The following is a 25,101-nucleotide window of genomic DNA, read 5'->3' as shown; positions in this document are numbered from 1 at the left end:
TAAATAACGAATAAATATTTAATAATTAATTAGCATTTCAATTTGATAAATGTTAAGATATAGGATTTAAAAAAAATTGCATTGACTTATTAAAAAAAAATTGGGGCCAGCGAGAATCGAACCAGCGACTCCGCGCTTACGAAACTAGAGCTCTGTGCGCTCGGCTACGAGCGGCTCTGACAATAGGTCAAAATTTTTTGTACTTAAAGATATCGGAAATCTTCAAAATCAATTTTCTCGAGTATTTTTGAGAAGCGCATCGTATTGATTTAGGAAATTGAAATCCGGATACTGATCTTCAAATCCTATAAGTATGAAAAAAATCGATGACCTATGACCCGTAAGGTCCCCTTGTTAGACTAGACGATTGTATCTAGAGTTGGAATATATTCCTGTGTATTCCGGTGTATCCCGGTGTATCAGTATCGTCAGCGCCACCATTTAGTACTACATTTCTAACAGATTTTCGCCTCACTCAAAACCACAGAGATCGGTCTCCTGGTTCTAGTCTTCATAGCTAAAATACAGCTTTTGTAACAATATAATAAACATTTATGACCATGTTATAACATCTAAACAGTATGTAAAAAAGTAATTTAGACAATTATCTGTAAAATTCAACACAAAATATAAAAAATATCATAAATTCCATAACTTCTAGTCCATAACCACCTTCTTTCCTTTGAGTTATTTTTTAAAATAAAGTTAACGGTTACTCGTTAATTTTATAAAGTAAGGTTTCTAACTTTATTTTTCGTTTGTGTAACTTTTTACATAACTAAATTAATTTTATAAACTTAACTTTATTTAGTTAAAATTAATTTCCCTAACCTTGGTACGCATGTATATGTTAGGCCCAAAAACCAAAAACTCTGAGTAAAAAAACTGACTACAATGCAGTTCTAGTTTTTTACATTCAGCATGCTGAATCACACATCCACAATGCAAAATTCGTGTCGTGACACTTTTAATCTTCATGTGCAACACTTCATGGAAATTAAGTTGATACACTATGGGATGTGGGACACCCCAACGTGTTTTTGTGGTTGCGACGCGTAAAGTATAACATATTAAAAATCAAAAAAATTTCTGAGTGTTGAATTTTTCGAGAAATAACTCAATAATATAAAAAAAAATTTTTAACATAAAAAATCATAAAAATTGTTAAAGTAAAACATATGTAAAAATTATTTTTCACAAAAAAATTATAACTCGTTTTTAATATTTCTAAAAAATTCTTGGAGAAATGTAGTCTTCAAATGATACGCAATAAGGAAAAAATAAGTTCTATAGTATGCATTCCAAAAAAAAAATTTGTTTTGAGGTACAAAGTGGTTCATCTTATAAAAAATAAAAATTGACCAAGTAATAAAAAATAACCGTATAAAATATATATATATGGGGCATTCTATGTCAACCGGACCCCCCTTCCTTCTATTACAAAAAGAATCTTAAAAATTTTTGCTAGTGACCAAAATATAGCTTATAACTTTAACTTTTGATAGCACTGTGGCGTTTTGAAAAATCTAATATGGCGGCTTCAGTATGGCGGCTGGAAACTGTGTATACACCAAAAAATTTCACTTATATCTAAATTTATCGTTCGAATCATGACAAACTCCTACAAGAAAAGCATTTGCAAGGGTATTCAAGGGTGCTCTTTCGAAATCTGGCATCAATTTTTTATTTCATAGATCCCTAAGGATTGGAACTAAAGGTGGAAGGCGTGATTTCACGATTTTTCAAGTTTTCTGTTATTAATCAGTGAAACAAAATGTTTCTATTACATATTTCAACTAGTTCTCGGAAAATCCATACGTAGTCTATTTTCTCAGAGTAAGAATTATGGGTAGAGGGTGGATTTTTTCAAAAATGATGTGGTAATACAGGTACAGAGCGTGTGATATATCATTCTCGACATTTCTCTGCATGTTTATATCGAATTTGGGTATAAAATATATGACCATATCTTGTTATCTCTCATTCAGTTTTATAAAATTCAAAATGGCAAATCTAAGATGGCGGACAAAAAAGTGAAAAAGGCTTCAATCTTCATAAAACTTAAAATGTGAGGGTTTTCGGAATCGCTGATTACTATCGCTGATGAATCTATTACTTTTCCAAAATTCAAAATGGCGAATCCAAGATAGCAGATAAAAGTGATAACAGAAAACTTGAAAAATCGTGAAATCACGCCTTCCACGCAGTGTGTACACAACAGTTTCTAGCCGCAATATTGGTGCTGCCATATTGGATTTTTCAAAACGCCAATGCATTCGAAAGTTAAGGTCATAAGTTACATTTTGGTCACCATCAAAAGTTTAAAAAATTTTTTTGTAATGGAAGAAGGCGGGAGTCCGATTGACCGAGAATACTCCATGTGGACTAATTTACTTTCACATGTGGATTCAAATTGGTTTTATTTTCGAGGACTGCTTACAATTAAACTTGTAATCAGCTTTTTCAGAGCTTTTCTTTCGATGCTTCAATTTACACGATATACAGTAGACTTTCGATAAGACGTTATTTGGTAAGACGTCCTTTCCTTTCATAGGCATTTTCACATACACGAACGCGGCTCCCCCACTAAGCGCCAAGCGCTGCCTGCGACTCACTCCCATAAACAGCTTATGAGTTGAAAAAACAGTAGTGGGGATATTCGTCACTGAGAAAAGGATAACTGTCATTAAGATGGGTTGTTATTTCTTTCTAATACAGAATATTGGGGAAACATAGTGACCAATAACGGTGTCAAAGCGTGAGCGTGTCATAGTATGCGTAGCGCGCATACTCTAACACCGTTATTGGTTTCGCTACTCAGGTAGCAAAAACAAGTCATTTTGACGTCAAATTTTTGTCATATTGGTACGAATGACGTCCTATAACCAAAATGCGACCATGACATTTAAATGACTGAATATTGACGTTATTTAACGTCTTTATGACATAATATTTTGGCCCTATTTCTCGCCGTCATTCTGTGACATTATGACGTATTAATTCGATCCTGCTTCTCGGTTAGCAAATATAATAATTTAAATTTTATACATTTTTTATTAATTTGTATGAACTGTGACGTGACAGCCGCAGGCTACTGTCCGTCACAAGGCCCTTACGTGTTAACATCATGCGGGTCCTGCGTCCTTCCGCTTGGGAGCGGACGCAAAAGCGTGTTATCTCGTATTTTTATGTGTGTGACGTCCCTCGTGCTGTCCGTTCGATTAATTGTTAAGATTTTTGCGAGCGCTGTATCGCGGGTGCGGTGGAGATCGGTGGCTCTGAAGATCTTTTTGTAATTTTCGGACGTCTCGTCTCGACGGAGAACCTTCCCGGAGGTCGCAGAGTGAATGGACATCGAAGGAGTAAAAGAAGACTCTTTCTAAGCGGGGGTCTGCAGGTAATACCGCCCTTATCTTGCCTACAATTTGTGTCGTTCGAGAATTCCGATACTGCCGCCAAATCACGCTTTCAGGATCCAGCGAAGGCGCGCGAGGCCGAGGTTCCGACGGGGCGCCCACGAATCCAATGCCGCGCTAGTTCTGGCGGAGATCACGACAATGGGACATCAGTAAACGCCCTCGTCGAGAAGGAAGTAACGTCCCGGTGGCGGAGAAGGCACCTGGCCAAGAGACAGGAACCTGCCAGAGGAAAGCGCCGGAAATTCCAGCGCACGGGACCCAACAGTATCGACCACCGCGCCTGGATCGATCAGCCGGCGACGGCGTGCACGCCGCGCGCTGCGCGAAAATCGATTTTTGGAAAATCGACCAATAAGGGCCCAGAGTATCGGGGGCAAGGTGGGGCGCGTCGCCGAGCGGCCCCCGCAAGATCCAGGATCCCGCACTCGAGCTGTGGACGTTGTATTGTCTTGTGCGTGCAATCCAGATCCCGAGCTGAGATACCATGTAAGAGAACGCAGGAGCCGGGAACCTCCCGATCCGGACGAGGCCGAGACGAAGGAGCCGGCTTGGTGAGACGAGCGTCGTAAATTGTAAAGCCACCGATTTCGCGATTGGGCGACTCACGAAAGCGTTACGGATCTATTACGATCTTGTGATCATTAGATTAGAGTCGCGAATTTATTAGTGTTGCTTCGCCCGATCGCGCCCGCCCGCGTGAGTTCGTTCCGTGCTGTTCGTTTCGTGTTCTGATTGCGTTGCGTGTGCGTCCCGATCCGCAGCCGAGTCAATTGTGATTTCGTCCTATAGTTGTGTCGCGAGTTATTAACCGCGCTGTGAATTGTCGCGCATTTATGATTTATTGTTCAAAGAATTTAGTTTAATCTATCGCATCGATATCGCGAATCGTTGTTAATTGCGCTTTCGTCTGATTTCATATTCTTGTCTTGTACTACTTTGTTGGCGAGCTCAGAATAATTATCGCGCATATTACTTGTGGAATCTTGTAACGTGCGGAGGAGCACGAACCGCGTGTCGCGTGAACTCGGAGCTATTGTTCGTCCCAATCGCCCTTGGCGACACTGTTATTCCATCGGGAATTTGGCCACCAACGGCGCCGGATAAAAAGCGTAAACCCGTCGGTAAATTCCCGCGTACGTCAAATCATCCGTTCATTGATTATCCCGTATTCGCGACATGGAATGTCAAGCGATCGTCAGCTTCTAACGCGCGCAGATCACCATTGCCGTCCCATAGAGCCGTTTAAGCCTGTATTACTTATTGTTAAATATATTGGTTAATTTAATTGTTAAATTTATGTTGCTTCAATAATTCTCTCGCCTTCCCGATTCCATCCGCCCGCGCCGAATCTCCCCCTCTACCATTTTAGGGCTGAGCAGCTGAATATCGGAGCCGCTAACGCTCCGGTCGCCTAACGAGCGCCCGTCGTTTCCGCGATTTCATTACCGTAACGATAATTGGCGATTTGGTGCAAACAGAGTGGTACGCTTAACGTACCTGGCGCCCAACTAAGTATTGCATCGGGAAATCTCTCGAAGATAGTCGCCCCGACACCCGGGCGACTCAGGGCCGCGACCAGGGACGGAGGCGAAGTTGGCCGTCGCTCGTGAGCACGGTTACAGAACATAATCCAACATATAAACATATAAACAAACATAAAAAAACTATTGATTCCAAAGACTATATATATTAATCATCATCAATCTATATTTAAAATTATCCCATACAGCACACGATATTTATGATAAATGTTTATAAATATTTATAAATATTTTTAAATAATTTTAAAAAAATATTATATAAGTATTTTATATATAGTACATGAAGAAAAAAATCTTTATTCAACATATTATTAAAATATAAACTAAATATTTTATACAATATTTATGATAAATAAAAATAAAGATTTGTACAAGTAATATTTTGTAAATATTTATAAATATTTTATAAATATTTTTATAATATTTATAATAAATCTTTAAAATCTATCAAATCTAAAACCACAAAAATATTTATAAAATATTTGAATAAATATTTATAAAATATTCAAATAAATATTTTGTAAATATTTTATAAATATTTTATATGTGTCGCGTCTGGGATATAATTTAGCTTTATCAAAAAAACAGAACAAAAACATATTTTTATAAGTTATTCCACATGTTATTTTGCATATGTAAAAATCAGTAAAAAAACTGTAAATTTGTATTCATTTATAAATATTATTTAACTAAATATACGTTTCATGTTTCTGACATCTATTGAACTGACCTATAACAAATATGTATTCATGAGCATCAAGTGTTCATGGATCATCGCGAAGGTTGCGTACGATCTTTGAAGTCAAGCAATGTCGACGGCGGTTCAGAGTTGGATGGGTGACCGCAGAAGTTAGACAATGCCAAATGTGACTATGGTGTGGTAGGGATAACGATGCTTGTTGAAAATCAACGTAAATTTATTACATTATAATTATGTTATTTCAATATTTTCACAATACAAGTGCTGCATTTATAGGACATGTAGTACCTGAAATATTTTCTAAAACGTCAAAATAACGGCGACTTTTACTACCTGGGATAGTCATAAAAATGACGTTAAAATGTCGTCTTAATTGTGACGTCAACAGTCTGTGACATTAGACCGTTAGTTTAACATCATTAAGACGTCAATTAGTGACGTCAATAATAGTCAGGGATTGATCAAAATTTGACGTCAAAATGAACTGTGTTTGCTACCTGGGTATGCTTCCCCCACTATTCTGCATTAGAAAAAGATAGCAACTCAACTTAACAACAGTTATCCTTTTCTCAGTGACGGATAACCCCACTACCTTCATAAGCAATCTATTCTAGTAAATCTATGCCCACTCCGCACGTGTTTACTTTCGCGGTCGCTGCTTCACTATTGCCTTAACTTTCAAAAGCATTGACGTTGTGAAAAATTCAATATGGCAGCTCCAATATTGCGGCTGAAAACTGTATACACACTGTGTGGAAAGCGTGATTTCACGATTTTTCAAGTTTTCTGTTATCACTTTTTTATCTGCGATCTTAAAGCCGCCATTTTGAATTTTGGAAAAGTAATATCAGATTCGTAATCAGCGATCCCGGAAACCCCCACATTTTAAGTTTTATGAAGATTGAAGCCTTTTTCACTTTTTTGTCCGCCATCTTGGATTTGCCATTTTGAATTTTATAAAACTGAATGAGAGGTAACAAGATATGGTCATATATTTTATACCCAAATTCGATATAAACATGCAGAGAAATGTCGAGAATGATATATCACACGCTCTGTACCTGTATTACCACATCATTTTTGAAAAAATCCACCCTCTACCCATAATTCTTACTCTGAGAAAATAGACTACGTATGGATTTTCCGAGAACTAGTTGAAATATGTAATAGAAACATTTTGTTTCACTGATTAATAACAAAAAACTTGAAAAATCGTGAAATCACGCCTTCCACCCTTATTTCCAACCCTTAAGGATCTAAGAAATAAAAAATTGACGCCAGATTTCAAAAGGGCAACCTTGAATATTCTTGCAAATGCTTTTCCTGTAGAAGTTCGTCATGATTCAAACGATAATTCAAATATAAGTGAAATTTTCTGGTGTGTACACAGTTTCCAGCCGCCATACTAAAGCCGCCATATTAGATTTTTCAAAACGCCACAGTGCTATCAAAAGTTAAAGTTATAAGTTACATTTTGGTCACTAGCAAAAATTTTTAAGATTTTTTTGTAATGATAGGAAGGCGGGGGGTCCCGTTGACAGAGATGCCCCATATATATATATATATATATATATGTATAAGTTATTTTACGGAATCCGCATATGAAATTTGAGATCATAGTCACCAATTTCGTTTAAACTGCAGAAAAATATTCGTCAAATGAGTTGGAACAACCTGAATTTTTTTAGATTTTAAACCCACCGGATTAGTGGGGGCGCTGCTGTCATTTCCTCGACATGTCGCGTTCTGACATCGCTTTGAAGAAAATTTTCACAATTTTCTTCTTTTCTGTTCTTTTTTTCAAACGTGTACATTTTTATGTAAAATTTTTTACTCTTTCTAATAAAAATACTTCCAATTCCCTCAAAATTAAAAAAAGCATTAAAAATGATGATTTTTGAGAAAAATTATGTTTTTTTATATTTTCCCCAACATTTATTTTAAAATGAATATTTTCATTGGAAAGAGCGGATTTTTTTACATAATATATATAGTTTATAGCTTTTGCTCTTAATGGTTGGAACCAAAATTAAATAAGTAAACAAATTATATTTACTATATCTAATTATATTTTCGTCTTTAATAATTATTTGTTATTAAGTCGTACAGCCATCAATTTATTTTTATTTTTATAAAATTCAAAGATGATAAAATTATTTTTGCATGAGCATATCCTCCCATGTCATTCAAAGGAATTATTGTGTGATAACTATAAGTGCCTTTTACTGTTTTGATTGTAGCATATCATGGCTCTAGAAATATTTTTGTTTGCTTTGCTTACGACTTGAATCCAAGTTGAAAGGATTAAAACATTTTTTTAGTTTCTTTTTGTGAGCACTTTGATGTCATTTCAAAACGAAAATAATACAAAAAAGTTATAAAAAGTTATGGTCTCTATATCGATACACTTTAACGATTCTCGAGTTACGTGAAGCACTCGGCACATCTGATCGCAGCATGCTCTATTGATTCGTAGTGCCAACTCCAAAAACGTACCCATAGACAACAAGAGTTGAAGAAAGCAATATATTTTATATTTAAATAAAGTAATATTATCTTATAAGACTTGTAAACAAATAAAAATATTTTTAGAATAACAGTATGTTACACACAATACAGTAAAAGGAACTCAGAGTTATTACGCAATAATTCCTCTGAATTATATGGTATGATATGCTTATGCAAAAATAAATTCAACATCTTTGTTGAAATTACTTTTGCATAAGCATATCATACCATATAATTCAAAGGAATTATTGCATAATAACTTTATAAAAATAAAAATAGATTGATGGTACAATAACTTAATAAAAAATTATTAATAAGGACGAAAATATAATTAGAAATAGTAAATAATTTGTTTATTTATTTAATTTTGGTTCTAACCATTAAAAGCAAAAGCTTTAAACTACATATATTATGTAAAAAAATCCGTCGTTTCCAATAAAAATATTTATTTTAAAATAAATTTTAGGAAAGGTATAAAAAAACAAAATTTTGCTCAAAAATCATCATTTTTTATGCTTTCTTTAATTTTGAGAAAATTGGAAATATTTTTATTGGAAAGAGCAGAAAATTTTACATAAAAATGTACACGTTTGACAAAAGAACAAAAAAGAAGAAATTGGTGAAAATTTATTTTAAAGCGATGTCGGAACGCGATATGTCAAGGAAATGATAGCAGCGCCCCCGCTAAACCCGTGGGTTTAAAAATTTAAAAAAAATTTAGGTTGTTTTAACTCATATTGACAAATTTTTCTCTGCAATTTAAACGGAATCGGTAACTATGGCCCAGATTTCATATGCGGATTCCGTGATTCCGTGAAATGACCCATTATATATATATATATATATATATATATATATATATATATATATATATATACGTATGTATATATACAGGAAGTCTGCAAATTTTCGACATAGTGCTTGCGTAGAGATAGAACGGACCAAACTGGGTAGAAAAATCCTCTACCATTTTGCAATTGTCGTAATAGTTAACAAGTTATTAATTAAAAAAAAAAAGCTATTTTGCCTGGCCTACCGCCGAATACTGACAAGCGCGCGGCAGAGCAAGACAAGACCGCCCAGTAAGACGCGCTAATTTTGTAAACAACTTCCTAGCGTGGACCCACGTCTCGCTGGGCGGTCTTATTTTGTCTCGCTCTGCCGCGCGCTTGCCGGTATTCGGTAGTAAGGCGGGCAAAATGACTATTCATTTTTAATTAATAACTCGTTAACTATTATTAGGTGTACAACTTTGCTTCCGCCGTTTTCCAATAGATGGCTATAGCGGTAAGTGGTGGTCGAAATAAATAAATCGTAGACATCATACAATAAGCTTAGGCATTTGTAAACATAACGTCATCGAAATATTAGTCGATTTGTGTCTGCATCATAAAGCTATTCTCGATTGAAAATGTCGCTTACGAGCCAAATTCTCGTCATTTGCGGGAGGATTTAATTTTTTGCTTTAATATGAAGAAATCTGTGGCTGAGGCTCATCGAATGCTCTTAAATACGTATGGTGAAGGCGCTATTAATGAAAGAACGTGCCGAAAATAATTTCAACGCTTCAAGAACGGTGATTATGACGTCGAAGACCAGCATGGCGGTGGAAAAGAGAAGATTTTCAAAGATGCAGAATTGGAGGCATTACTTGATCAAGACTCGTGTCAAACACAAGAAAAATTGGCAGGATTGTTGGGAGTGATTCAATAAGCCATTTCAAAAACGCCTGAAAGTCATGGGAATGATTCAGAAGCAAGGAAATTGGATGCCGTACAAGTGTTAAAGCCGAGAAATGTTGAACGGCGTTTGTTTGCTTGTGAACAGCTGCTTGCAAGGCAAAGACGGAAGGGATTTCTGCATCGTTTTGTGACTGGGAACGAAAAATTACGATAACGCCAAGCGCAAAAAATCATAAGAACTTCTCGGCCATACTTCCACGTCTATGGCCAAACCGAATATTCACGGCTCCAAGATCATGCTCTGTATTTGGTGGGACCAGCTCAGCGTAGTGTAGTATATATAAGCTACTAAAACCGACTGAAACAATCACAGGCGATCGATATCGAAAGCAATTAATACGTTTGAGCCGAGCACTGAAAGACGAACAAAACGAAAACGACCGCAATACAACGATAGACGCGATAAAGTGATTTTGCAGCATGACAATACTCGACCCCATGTCGTAAAGCCCATCAAAACATACCTAAAAATGTTGAAATGGGAAGTCCCACCCGCCATATTCTCTGGACATTGCTCCCTCTGACTATCACTTGTTTCGATCAATGACACACGGCCTGGCTGACCAGCACTTCCATTCTTATGAAGAAGTGAAAAAGGATCGATTCGTGGATCGTTTCAAAAGATGACCAGTTTTTTCGACGCGGGATTCGTATGCTGTCAGAAAGATAGGAAAAAGTAGTGGTCAGCGATGGACAATAATTTGAATCGTAAATGTATAACCAGTTTTTTACAATAAAGCCTCGAATTGAAAAAAAAATGGCAGAAGCAAAGTATGCCTAATACAATTGCAAAATGGTAGAGAACTTTCCTACTCAAATGAATGTACAACATACTAAAAATAATACTAAAAAGATTACCAAGATCTTTACGCAAAATAGGACGTATTGTAAATCACACAAAAAAGCATCATAGTACATGCTTGAGGATCTTTCTTATTCCTTTTATTTATTTCTGATTTATTATTGATACCAATATTTTAGTAATTTTTTTATTTCTATAATAAACACTAATTCTATAATAGGCAGAAGAAGAAAGCCTCTGCCTATTATAGATTTTTATAATAAATAAATCTTCGCCGTTGCTGGTCCCAAGCCCGAATGACAAAAAAAGGAGGCTTATCAGGCGAGATTAACCTGATAACAAATACACATTAATAACATAAATAATTATATTATTTATTAAAATTAATATTAGACAATGTTCAGTATTCTCACACTACTATTACAATCAAAGCAATCAAAAGTAAACTAGAAACAAATAATAAAAAAAAAACAAGAAAAATCCTATAAGCATGTGCTATAATGCTTTTGCGTGTGATTGATAATATAATATATCCTATCTTACGTATAATCCTGCTAATCTTTTCAGTATCCATTATTTTTAGTATATGTACATTCATTTATTTAGTAAAATAAACATTTAATACGTATATCCATTTGTTGGGAAGTAAAGTTTTAAATTAGGCGCACAAGTTCTAGCCTGACTATCTAGCGTTGATACAGCGCTGCGATCGAGCACGGTAACAAGTGTGGTTGCCGGGCGTCACGGTCTAGGGACATAGCGCTCTCTCGTTATAGTTTTAGTTTGAGTTTTTCAACACACCTTTACTTTGAGTTTCAGTTTGTTTAAAAAGGACCACATTGTAATTTTATTAAATAAAAAGTGGATACTGAAGAGCTAGCGCGAGATTCATTTAGAACCTGACCAGAACACCATTACTATTAAAACACAAGTAAATAACGTCATAGCTGCATTAAATAGTGTCCATAACGCGTTGTGATATTTCTTTATTGCCACAATACGTTCTGGTCAAATATTAAAAAAACAATACAAATTTTTATGGCTTTTTTGAAATTATCAAAGCGTGTTGTAAGCGTTTTTTAAAAGTGCCATAATACAAATTTTGCGTTATAGCTAAATCTGAGAACCCAGAACGCGTTATAAATAGCTTTTTCGCTCAGTAAGCGTTTTTGAATCTTGGACTTAATATATATGTGCAACATGCACAGTAAGAATTAAAATTGCGATACCAAATAGTAAATATTTAATTAAGACAAGGCTCCACATTATGTTCATAGGAATTACATAGTAAATTATGTGATTAAAGAGAAATCCAATTCAGTATTAAGAATGGTATACTGTTCTTATTTTCTTTATTTCGTAAGTAAGTAGAACAATTGTTAAATGCAATATTACAGAATAATATTACACATTTGTTCGATAATGTCTACAAAAATTTGATCTTGTATTTGAGCATGTAATGAACACAATCGATATTAAATTATAAAATGTTACGACTTGGTTAGGTGGTGTGAGAGTGAATGGTCGTGTGGCGATAGCCGTGTGAGAATAGGGATAGGAATAATCGGAATAATGAGATTTAGGTTTTGAAAATTGTTGTAAGAGGAAAGAGAGGAGAGTAAAGTTGTAAGATAATTGAAGGGATCATGGTATAGAAATAGGAGATAAAATCAGAATTTGGATAAAAGATTATAGGAATGGAGGTTAGAATACGTAGTCGTGTACGAGAAAAGGCACAGAGAGGAGAGTGGAAAAAGAGGTAAAGAATGTTAGAAGAGGGCTAGAGAAATCGAATAGATAAGATATAAGGTAGATAAGTGTGTCATAGTGAAGTGATAGAGGATTATAAGAAAAGAATGAGTATAGAAATGAGCAAGAGAAAGTTAGATTAAGTTAACGTTCGAAGGTTCTAGACTCTAGAATCTAGAGAGATGACCAAGCGAAAATAAGAGGTAAAGTGTACATGTTAATAAAACCGAAGGTAATATAGTTATAGAATATGTAGGATAGATAGAATAGATAATAATATTGTCTCGGTAAGAATGAAAAATTTAGAACAGAGGAAGAGGAAACTCAGAACACATGCGAAGGATAGTTTTATTAGTGATCCATATAGTACGGATTGCGTAGAAAAAGTAAAGAAAAAAGGGTTGCAGTCTCCTTTGGGTTATAGAAGGACATGAAAGCAGCTCACAATAGAAACAATACAAGAAGAGAAAATTCAGGAGGTACGCGAGAAGAATGTAAGATATAGGAAGAAGTAAAGATGGAAAGAAGATTTGAGGACACAAGGGTGACAGGAGGGATAGAAGAATAAGGAGTAACAAGTACAATGAATTTAATATGACGAAGAGAGCAAGACTGGGAAGAGGCTGTGCTATGGGTTCATTGTCTTTCAGAGAGTAGATAGTAGATAGTGGAACAGGTTAGGTGCACGTGGAGTAGAGAGATAGGAATTATAAGTAGAGTAGGAAAGGATAGAATTATCCTTTCCTACTCTACTTATAATTCCTATCTCTCTACTCCACGTGCACCTAACCTGTTCCACTATCTACTATCTACTCTCTGAAAGACAATGAACCCATCGCACAGCCTCTTCCCAGTTTTGCTCTCTTCGTCATATATGTATGTAGGGAATGAAAGAGGTAGAGCAGTTTAATTATCTTATCGGTATGTCATTGGTATATTAGAATGTTGAAAGTGTGTAGCGAAAAAAATGATTTAAGGAAGATTATATTGTATTCTATGTAGGATTCTCTTCTTGGCAATGGATGCTGAAAAGAAAAAAGATTTGTATAAAAAGGATTCTTGCGATTATAGGGTAAGATAAGATAAGATACATTACATTAGGTTTATAGGTATATAGGTTTATTTGATAGTGAGAAGCCATGCGACTAGAGATTAGGATAGAAGGATAGTTAAATGATTGGAGGAATATATGTAAAAATGTAGAAGGTATAATATATAAGATATAGTATAAGTTATAGAAAAAGGTAAGGTGTCTGAAAAATAGAAGAACTGAATGTAAATAAACAGGTAAATATCAAGAGAAATAATAATTAAAAAATTAGAAGTTAAACCAGTATAAGATAAAGTGTGGATGAATGCAAGGTTAAGATTTCGAATGTAAACCAAGTCCCTCATTGGCATTGTATATGCTTGAAGTAATAAGGATTCTTCTAATTACAAAATGTTACAAAATTAAATATTTCAACAAATTATACAGTAAAGTTGTTGAAATTTGCATCATTTGTTCTCAACGCGCGTTTATACCAACATATCTATAGAGCTTTATCTCAAAATAACATTTTTTTCTTAATGTTGATTTCAATTTCTGGCAGTGTAGACATTAGATACATTAAAAGATAACACCGTGCAATAAAATTTCATTTTTGGTCTGTGTCTGGCACAGAATCAAAATAATTTTGTGTCCTGTCCTAAAATCATGGAAAAAGAACTTAATGCAAGATTTTGTTTTTGCATACACTTCAAACCTTGAACTCTAAAATCATAAAAATTTGTATACTAACAAGTAACATTACCTAAAACCATTTACCGATTTTGATATGCTTAGAATATGTTGTAGTTTAAGTTAAAATAAGAGACACGTATTTTTTTATACGTGCCCATACGGCTGTTGAAGTGGTGAAAACCCTCTTGAAGGAAAATCGATTTTTATCTTTCTAAGCAAATATCGTCGAAACAGTAGGACATAAAAAAAATTTCAAACAAAATTTTCATGGTTTCTAGTGTACTTTAAAACTGTGCAATCAAATTTTTCGAAAATTTTATGTTTTTCGAAATCCTCCTCTCCCCTCTCAATTTTTTTGAAAATTAAAAAATTTTGTTTATAACAAAAGTTATAGTATATTTAACAACAGATTTAACCATATATGATAAAGTAGTTTTAAAGTACATTAGAAACCATAAAAATTTTGTTTGAAATTTTTTTGATATCTCCTACTGTTTCGACGATATTTGCTTGGAAAGTTAAAAACCGATTTTTCTTCAAGAGGGTTTTCACCACTTCAACGGCCGTATGGGCACGTATAAAAAAATACGTGTCTCTTATTTTGATCTAGACTACAATATATTCTAAGCACATCAAAATCGGTGAGTGGCACTTAGGTAGTGTTACTTGTAAGTCCTCAAAACTCTTACATTCCAGTGAACGTTTAGGATCATAAATTCAATATCAAATATAAGTGATATGCATATGTAGCAGTTCCCGACGTGACCCAGAATCCGAGAACGTAGACTCGACTACTGGCAGACTCCTTGTTTTTCATACAGAATTTCAAAAATTGAAAGGACTATATCTTACTGTAATACATTATAAAGCACAGTTTACAACTATTTATAAATTTTTCAGATGTTTATATCCTGAAAAGTACAAAAGTTGGCTTTTTTGGTTAGACACAAAAACATTGTTACAAGGTGTAATGGAGAACAATTATAATTTTTATACACAATTATAATTTTTATACACGTTTATATTTATACTTATATTTATATTCTAAATCTTGTACATACACTTGTTTCTTTACCTTGTATTTTCATCAAATTGTTTTATACTAGAGTGTGCGCTATATACACTTTGACTAAACGTACTGAGTACATCTCCTTCTGAACTTGCTTGTGACTGCATAAATCCATCATAGTCTGCAGTAACCATAAGTTTCTATACATAAAACATATTACATTTATAATAAATTTTCAGAAAATATATTTTATAACTTTTTATCATTTATCAAATTATACTTTAGTCCTATTTAATTCTCTCAAGGAGATTTCTTCATTTGGGTACGTAGAAGTAGAATCTGCTGTGCTTATAGTTTTTCTTCGTTTTCTAGGTTTTTTTTGCAACAAAACTTTACCATATATAATTTCAGCATCCCTATAAAATATATTATATCATTGTCCATTCTCAATAACGTTAGTTTAAATTTAATAAGAATATATACTGATCCTTTAATATGTGCAATATACATGATCTGTTTCATGCAATCTTTCTTACATGGTTAGAAAATTTATTTTGCTATCAGGTTAATCCTAGAATACACTTCAAAATCCAATCATTAATCTTTTAAACATTGAACAAGTATAATTTTGGTTGCAATTAAAATTTTTTAAGCATTAAAGCTAAGGACCCGGATTGCACCAAAACTAGAACCGATAACCGTTTCATAACCGGTTGTTTAGCTAGACCGAAACCATAAACTGTACTGTTGAATTTATTAAATTTGCAGCACCGAAACTATAATCGGAACCATTAAATTATTTTCGGTTTATGGTTTCTTTCGGTATATTTTTGGGAGCGTCCCAGATGCGCACAATAATAAACGGACACAGCTAGCTGAGTGAAACGGACACAGTAACAAATGCGCACAGTGCAAAACAGACACAGTAACAAATGCGCACAATGCGAAACGATCACAATAATAAATGCGCACAGTGCAAAACGGACACAATAAGAAATGCGCACAGACCAAATGGACACAGTAACAAACGGACTTACCACATGGGTTGCGACTTCCCAGGGCATCCCTACCAACGAGGTGGGTGCGGGAAAAGGGGTGAAGCCCCTTACACCCTCCCTGTGTGTGTGTGCGTGCGTGCGTGCGTGCGTGCGTGTGTGTGTGTGTGTGTGCAAAGCATTCTCTGCATCACATGGGTTTGCGACTGTGCGCATTTGGTCTATGCGGATTTGTTACTGTGTCCGTTTCGCATTGTGCGCATTTGTTACTGTGTCCGTTTCGCAATGTGCGCATTTGTTACTGTGTCCGTTTAGTCTGTGTCCGTTTATTACTGTGCGCATCTGGGACTCACTCATATTTTTCGTTTCTTACAATTTATTTCTACATAATATTTATATATTTTATGTTGAAAAATCGGTTGCTTGTCAGAAATAATAAGATCTGTCGTTAAGAAATTGGGTTATTTATTGTCTTCTATTTTTATTTGTTCTACATTTTATTCTTTTTATTACATTTAATTTCATTTTAGAACTTTCTTTTCTGTTTTCTTTTAATTTTCGTAATATAAATGTTTTAGAATGTCAGAAATGAAAAAAAGATTAGAAAGATCAGGAGAAAGTAAATAGAAAAAATATGTTTAAAAAGTAAAAAAATAATCATAAATATAAAAACTATCACTATTTGAAAATAATAATACTCATTAAATAAGTATTATTTAATAAATAATATTTTATAAGTTCGTTCCTTTATTGAGAATTTTCTTGTGAACTACATTCATTAAATTGACAATGTCATAAAAGTTTTTGTTTTACCTTGAATAGAAGACATACTAATAGCGTGTAAACAATTTATAATATAATATAGAAAATAAATACGTGATTACTTAATAGATAAGTTTACCAAGAAATGTTATTTAAAAGATCTTTTCCCTAAAACTGTTGTGGTTAAATATATATAATAAATAGGACTTCCGTTTCCGGGTCGTTGTGAGTTAGACGTGTGCTATTAGCCGGTAGTTTGTAGAGTGAGATTGAGAGGAGTAGAAGCGACAAGAAGAATAGGATAGCGTGGTGTGATTAAAAGGAGCGAGTGGAGTGTTTGGGTGGTCAAGGCAGAGTGGAGAGAAGAGTGTGCAAAAGAAAAATAGCATATTAATTAGATGAGTCAGTGGATAACAGAGTAGAGGCAAGGAGTAAGTAGAATTAAGACGGGCATGCATGACAGTAGAGTAGAATAGAATAGAGAGTAGGAGCGCCACTTGGAGGTTTAGAGGTGAGTAAAGATAAGGCGAATTTAGAAAAGACAACGGAGATGACATAGTAGAGAGTATGGAGAGAGGGAGAAGTAATAGCTGTAATTTGATAGAGGATGGAAGGGGAAGTAAGAGAATAGCAAGATCACCGGCAGAAGAGGATGGGGATAAGTTTGTTAGAAAGTTGAGTTGAAGGAAAGATGAGATAATAGAGTCTAAAAATAGTAAAAACTGAGATAAAAGAGAAGTTGAAAGAAATTGTAAAAAAGCAGAGAAAAAAGATAAAAGAAGAAATAAAGGTTTAAAAAAAAGAAATTAGAGAGTTTAATGAGAAGGAAATTAGATGAAAAAAAAAAAGAAAAGATTTAGTGAACACACAGAAGGAGTTGAAAAAAAGAATAAAGAAAATAGATAGTGTAGGAGATAGCATGTTGGAAAGGAGAGTAAGGAAAATGGAAAAGAAGATAGAATTGTAAGAAAGGGAGGAGAAAAGAAATAATGTTATAATTAGAGGGGTGACGATAAAGGAGGGAAAGAGGAGGGAGCCATAGAAGGGTTGTTTAAAGATATAGGTGCATAAATGACGGTAAAGGAGATAAGAAGAATAGGAGAAGTAAATAGGAAAGGGAGGGAGATAATATGGATAAGGTTAGAAGATGAGGAGCAGAGGAAAAAGCAGAAGAAAAAGAAAAATCTGAGAGGGAAGGAAGAAAAGATTTTGGAAGAGTGGACTTGGAAAAAAAGGAAAATGAGATGGAGGTTGAAGAAGATAGCGAGAACAGAAGAGGAAAAAGGAAATAGGGTATATATAGATTATGGTAGGATCAGAATAGGAGAGAGTTGGTGGAGGTGGGATGAAAAAGAAGTACTTAAAAATGAGAAAGAAGAGGTAAGGGTGGAGGAGTCGGGGGAAGAGAAAGGAGAAAGAATGTGATGGAGAGGAGAGAGGAATGGTTGGAAGAGAAAAAAAAGTGAGAATCGCTTTCTGGAACGTGGCAGAGTTAGGTCACAAAGATAAAGAATTTTGGACGGGTTTAAAGGAATGCGATGTTTTTGATGGAGACGTAATTAGACGAAAAAGAGTGGGAAAAGATAAGAAATAGGGTCCCTAAGGGTTATAAATGGGAAATGCAGAATGCGGGAAGAAAGAATAGGAGAGATAGGGTGATAGAAGGAATGATTGTGGGAGTTAGAAGAGGGTTAAAAGAGGCAGGCACCAAGATAGTAGAACTAGGAGAAGGGGGGTAATGTTGGTAAGAGTTAAAATGAGTAGAAAAAGTTGAAGGATCATGGGAGTTTATGTGAAGGACGAGCAGAGGAAGAAAGCAATGCAGGTGGTAAGACAGATTATGGAAACAAAGGAAGAAGAAACAAGGGTAGTAATAGGGGGAAGGGGGATATTAATGCAAGAACTGGTAGGGAAAAAAGGCTTGTTAAATAAGACGGATGGAAAGGAGGAAGACAGAGTAGAAAACAATCAAAGAATAATAAGATGGATAAAGGAAGGAGAAAATTGTTGGATATGATAGGAGAATGTGGCAGATTTTCAATGAGAGTGTGGCAGAAAATGAGGAGGGAGAGTTTACATACGTAGGGAGCAGTGGAAGCATTGTGATTGATTATATTTTGGGTGAGAGAAATACAAAAGATAGAATAGAAAAAATGCTAGTAAAAAATAAAGTAGATTCGGATCATTTGCCAGTGGAGATAGAAGTTAGGAGCGGAGAAAGAAAGAGGGAGCAAAAAGTTAAAAATAGAGGTATAAGGGGGGTTTGGGTCAAGGAAAGTAAAAAACGATTTAAAGAGAAGTTGGAAAGGGAAATAGGAGTAGTGGAAGTGCCAGAGGTTAAATGAGGAATGGGAGGAGATGGAAAAGAGAATTACAGAGGCAATAAGCAGAATAAAGAAGAAAAAAAAGGAAAGAAAAGTAGTAAGGGTTGATGGGATAAGAAGTGCAGGATAATAAAAAAACAGGTGAGGAGGAAATTAAAAAACTGGAGAGGAAGAAAAGAAGAGAAGAGGAACTTTTTAGAAACGGAGTATAAAGAGGTAAATAGGAAATAGGCGGAAGAGGCTAAGACAAAGAGTAAAGTTTGAGAAATAATAAATAAAGAAAGAAGAAGAAAGGTGAATGAGGGGATAGAGATAGAAAAGTGGAAAGAGTATTTTATGTGCTTACTAGGGGAGATAGAAAAAAAGAGTACTTAGGGGAAAGAGGATAGGATATGAAAGAAGAGAAAGGGAAGAGATAATAAGTAGGGAGGAAATAAATAGTGTAGTAAAGAGGTTAAAACTAGGAAAGGCGGGGGAAAATTAACCCCTTCGTCGGGCGCATATGGCGCACATCGTTTATTTTTTAATTGGCTAAATCGATTTGCATGAAAATTGATATCTAAAGGTTTTTTGTGTCGCTGAATTTAAATTCAAGGTCCAAACTCCAAAATTCAAAATAACGGACCCAAAATAATCAAAATTTTTCTATTGTTATGAAAACTGGTATCTAGGGATTTTTTTGGTCGCTGAGTCCAAAGTCAAAACTTCAAAATTCAAAATGGCGGACCCAAATTTAGCAATTCAAAAACCCTGTATTATAAATTTTATCCAAATAAATTAAATTAAAATATTTTCGATCTTTCGCCTTTAGTTACAAAGTATCTTTGAATTGCGATTACTTTTTTTTTCTTGCCGACAAAGTGTATAATGGAATCCCGAATAAAGTATAGAAATAGGGGGAAGTGAAAAAATATGGAGGAATGAAAAGTGGAATTTTTGAAGAGGGTGTTTTTTGAAAGGGAGAGAAGTAGCCAGAGAATTAGAAAAAGAAGAGAATGCCTATAATATAAAAAGGGGAGAGGAGGAACGTGGAAGATTATAGGGGGATAACTTTGATGCCTTCGCTGTATAAAATGTATGCTATGATATTAGCTGAAAGGTTGAAGGTGAATATAAAAGTGGCCTCCACTTGGACACAGTACAATTGGACACAGTGCAAATGGACACAAAATAATGTACACCGCAAAGTTGTGCACCGTTTATTTCTACACCGTAACCGTGGCCACACACACACATATACACACACACGCACACGCGCAAGCACACGCACACACAAAACACACACACACACACACACACACACACGGGGTGCAAAGGAATCTCCGGCCGCCCTCCAGCACCCATCCCGTCGGGGGTGGCACTCACTTGGACACGGTTAAAATGGACACGGTGCATTTGGACACGGTGCTTTTGGACACGATATCTTGCGCACGGTTCAAATGACCACGATGCATTTGCACACGGTGCATTTGGACACAAAAGAAATTTTATTAAAAATGTACGCCAGTTTTATGCATACGTAAAATTTGACCACCGGATATTTGCACACAAAAAAATGCCCACCGTTCACTTGGACACGTACAAGTTGCACACCATTCATTTGCACACCGCTCACTTGCACACCATTCATTTGCACGCACGCACGCACGCACGCACGCACGCACGCACGCACGCACGCACGCACGCACGCACGCACGCACACACACACACACACACACACACACACACGGGGGGGGGGTGCAAGGGGGGTCTTGGGCCCCCCTCCCGCACCAACCCCGTCCAAGTCGCTAACTCATGTACACATTGTAAACGCAGCCACAATGTATGAATATTTAATATGCGTTTGATTGAACAGTGTGCAATTGAACGGTGTGCAACTGTACGGTATGCAAATAAACAGTGTGCATCTTTTCGTGTGCAAATGATCAGTGCGCATCTTTTCGTGTGCAAATGATCAGTGCGCATCTTTCCGTGTGCAAATGATCAGTGTGCATCTTTCCGTGTGCAAATGATCAGTGCGCATTTTTCCGTGTGCAAATGATCGGTGCGCATTTTTCCGTGTGCAAATGATCAGTGCGCATCTTTCCGTATGCAAATGATCGGTGCGCATTTCTTGGTGTGCAAATGAGTGGTGGGCAAATAAACAGTGTACAAGTAAATGGTGTGCAAGTGAGCGGTGTGCAAATGAATGGTGTGCAACTTTTACGTGTCCAAGTAAACAATGGCCATTTTTTCGTGTGCAAATATCGGTGGTCAAATTTTACGTGTGCATATTACTGGTGTACAATTTTAATAAAATTTCTTTTGTGTCCATATGCACAGTGTGCAAATGCACCGTGATCATTTGAACCGTGCGCAAGATATCATGTCCAAAAGCACCATGTCCAAATGCACCGTGTGCAAGTGCATCGCTCTCTCCCGTCGGTAGGGGTGCCCTAAACAGAAGGGTATAGAAATGTACGGTGTACAACTTTACGGTGTACAACTTTATGGTGTACAAAATTCCTGTGTCCAAATAAACTGCGTCCATTTAAACCGCGTACATTAGTTTGTGTCCATTTGCAACGTGTCCATCTGCACTGTGTCCAATTGTACTGTGTCCAAGTGAGCCACTCCTGAATATAGAAGAAAAGAAAATAATTCTAAACAATCAAGCAGGCTTTAGAAATAGCAGAGGTACAATGGATAACATTTTAGTATTTTAATACCTAGTAAATAAAAGTATAGAAAGGGAAGGAGAGAAACTGGTGGCGTTATTTGTGGATTTAAAGGCGGCTTTTGACTCGGTAGATAAAGGTATCTTGGTTAGAATAATGAAAGAGAGGAGGTAAGAGGGGGTTTGATAGAAAGAGCGGAAACCTTATTAAGAGAGACGAAAAGTAGAATTAGAATAGGCGAGGAGATAGGGAAAAAGTTTTGGACGGAGAGGGAAGTAAGAGAGGGATGCCCGTTGAGTCCATTACGCGAGTTCCGCCCACGCGTATTCTGAGAATATATTAATTCTCTTTCAGTCAAAATATGTCAAAATATATGGCCACGGGACCACGGGACCATGTTCAGTCGCAAAATTTCGTCGGTATGACAGGTTTTATAACCTGTCAAATAGTGAACTTTAACAATTAATATCTCGTCTCGCGGGGCAGAGCGACGCCTTTTTCTTCCAGATTCGTGTTGTACGCACCAAATATACGAAACTGTGAAGTTTCGTCAAAATCGGTGAAACCCTTTTCTCCATAATTACCAGAATATGGATGTTCGACCGGTTAGTATGGACTGTGATAAGTAATGGAGTAGAAATATGGGGTTGGAAGGAGAGAGATAGTATGGAAAAGTTAGAGGAAAGATATTTAAGGTGGGTGATAAGTTTGGATTAGAATATACCAAGATATATGGTGAGAAAAGAAATACAGAAGGATAGATTAAGTAGAGCAGGAAGGAGGGCGTAGGCATATAAAAAGAGGCTGGATGAAAGGAGGGGCAGTATGGGTAAGAAAATGTTTAGAGAAAATAAGAGTAAAAGATAAGAAAAATGAACGTGGGCTGGAAAAAGAAGAAAAGGGATTTTTTTGGTATAGAAAGTGGAAGTTGGAGGAGTTAGAAAGAGAGGACAAAGAAGAGATATTAGAAGCGATTATTAGTAAGAATAGGCAGTTGCAGAAGGAGAAAAAATGGAGAATTAGAGAGTCGAAATATAATAGTATAAATAAGTAAAAGAAAAAGGGATTCCAGAGGATATTAAAAAAAAGTGGGGAAAGAGTAGGTAAAATAGTCATGAGATTTAAGCTAGACAATGGGATGAAAAGAAATAGATATTAGGACAGAAAAAAAAATGTGTAAATTATGTGGATGAAGGATTGAGACTTAGGAGCATGTGTGGGAGGAGCGCAGAGATTGCGGTAGAGGTGGCGATAGTTGGCAAAAAGCAATGGAGAGGATTTTAGGAGCGGAAGGAAAGGGAAGGCAGTTGGTTGAGGAAATTGGAGAGGGAGAGGGAGGAGAGAAAGGAAGAGGGAAACGCAGGAGGCGGTTAGTAATGCCGAAGCATCCCTGCATTTAGTGTTAAGTAGTTATAAGATTAGTTGTAAGTAGTTGTAAGAGATTAAAATGTAAAGAGATTGTAAACCCCGAGGGAAAACAATAAAGAATTATTATTATTATCATTATTATTATATATAATAAATATTACTTGAGTTTTATTAAAATAATTTTCATTAAAAGTATAGAGCTTATCAATTGTTAGTTATTTTAATTTTACAAAAAGATTTTACTAAGCTATCAAAGTGTATTTTTTACACGTCTATTCTGAACTGAATTATGTAATTGTTTTGTTTTTTCAAGAGTTTCTTAAAAATGTGGCGTTTTCTTTATAAGGGCAAAAATTGCAAATGCGTGTTTCTCCAAAATGTTCTATTTACGCACGGACATATTTGCGGTCGCATAAAAAATAAACATTCGCGGCAATTACAAAAATAAGTTTAAAATAAATGTGCAGAAAAATACACTTAGCTAAAGAAAGTTCTGACGGATTAACAATATTTAATCGACACTGATAATTAGGAGCAACAGATTTAAGATTTACAATATTATTGTTTCTTTCTTTTTGGCGTTATTACGATACTTATGTTATTTTGTTGTTTAATTTAAAAAAATTTATTTTTATGTTTCGATATTTTATTAATATAACATATTATTAACTGCACTACTAAAAAAAATAAATAACACTTTTTATATGTATAAATTTGGGCTATTTTCAAACCGCTAAAACTCAGCAAAAAATCATTATAAAAACAAACTTCAAAAAGCGTTTCAAAGATCAAAACATCTTTTTTTAAACTTTTTTTGTCGATTTCAGTTATCTTTTTTTTTTACAAACTTGGCACAATGATAAAGTTTGATCCATTGAAATAAAAATTTTTAATGCAACTTTGTCGCGCTACATCTGGAATAAAAAAAAATCATAAAGAATTTATTTATATCTTTTAACAAAAGAAAAAAAAGAGAAAGAGTTGGAGTTCTATGCAGACTTAGAAAAGACGTATGATAAAGCGCCCAGCTTTGATATGAAAATCATTCTAGGAAATTTTAACCATATATGTAATAAGACTATATTGCTAACTTATTCCATTTAAACAAAATTACCTTTTTAAAAAGGGTAAAAAAAACGCTAAGTGTATAGTTTTACTAAGATAATACTTTGGATAAAATTCAACCTAATACACATTAATTTTCTCTACAAAAATAATATCAAAGTATTTTGCACCAATTATAATAATGAATATTTATATGAATTAAAACATCTACTCTATTACTATTGTTTGGCCAGTATTCATAATTAAGATATTGGCTGCTTTGCGCCCATACAAGGACGAAATAAAGAAGAATAATATGTAAACCAGACAAATAAATATTTTATTACAACTAATGTTCTATTATAAATTTTTCAAAAAATTGGCGTTGTTAAACCAAATACACACATACAAGAGGAAGAGGGAAAGAAATCAAAATAATGACAATATATTTCTTCGAAGGGTTTAGCAACGCCAAGTTAAAAAAAAATATTTGTAATAAAACATTTAAATGTAATAAAATATATATTTGTCTGCTTTACGTTATTATTAGCAGCCAATATCTTAATTATAAATACTGGTCAAAGAATAGTAATAAAGTAAAGATGTTTTAGTTCGTATAAATATCCATTCTAATCTCGGGATAGTTCGTAAATCTTTGTTTCAATCAGACTTTTTCAAGACTACCTTCATTCTTTTTCACATACCTTTTGTGATCTTTTTTTGAGGTACCCCTGTACTTAATACTAAGCGGCTTTTAA

General features: G+C 35.0%; 1 protein-coding gene across 3 annotated transcripts in view; it reads right to left on the bottom strand.

The window, feature by feature from the left end:
- LOC105832308 (TATA box-binding protein-associated factor RNA polymerase I subunit B) overlaps positions 1 to 15,609 on the bottom strand; it is a gene marked incomplete at its 5' end in the record, with an annotated part of 50,416 nt that extends 34,807 nt beyond the window's left edge. For all 3 annotated transcript variants that reach the window (XM_012673129.3, XM_036294173.1, XM_036294190.1), the window contains 2 exon segments: positions 15,260 to 15,393; positions 15,474 to 15,609. In XM_012673129.3, the coding sequence (XP_012528583.2) occupies positions 15,260 to 15,393; positions 15,474 to 15,609 (270 nt within the window).
- Positions 15,610 to 25,101: the final 9,492 nt, after the last annotated feature.

The sequence above is a fragment of the Monomorium pharaonis genome, chromosome 1 (genome assembly GCF_013373865.1).
Source record: "Monomorium pharaonis isolate MP-MQ-018 chromosome 1, ASM1337386v2, whole genome shotgun sequence".
Classification (NCBI taxonomy): Eukaryota; Metazoa; Arthropoda; class Insecta; order Hymenoptera; family Formicidae; genus Monomorium; species Monomorium pharaonis.
This window is presented reverse-complemented; position numbering and strand designations above follow the sequence as displayed.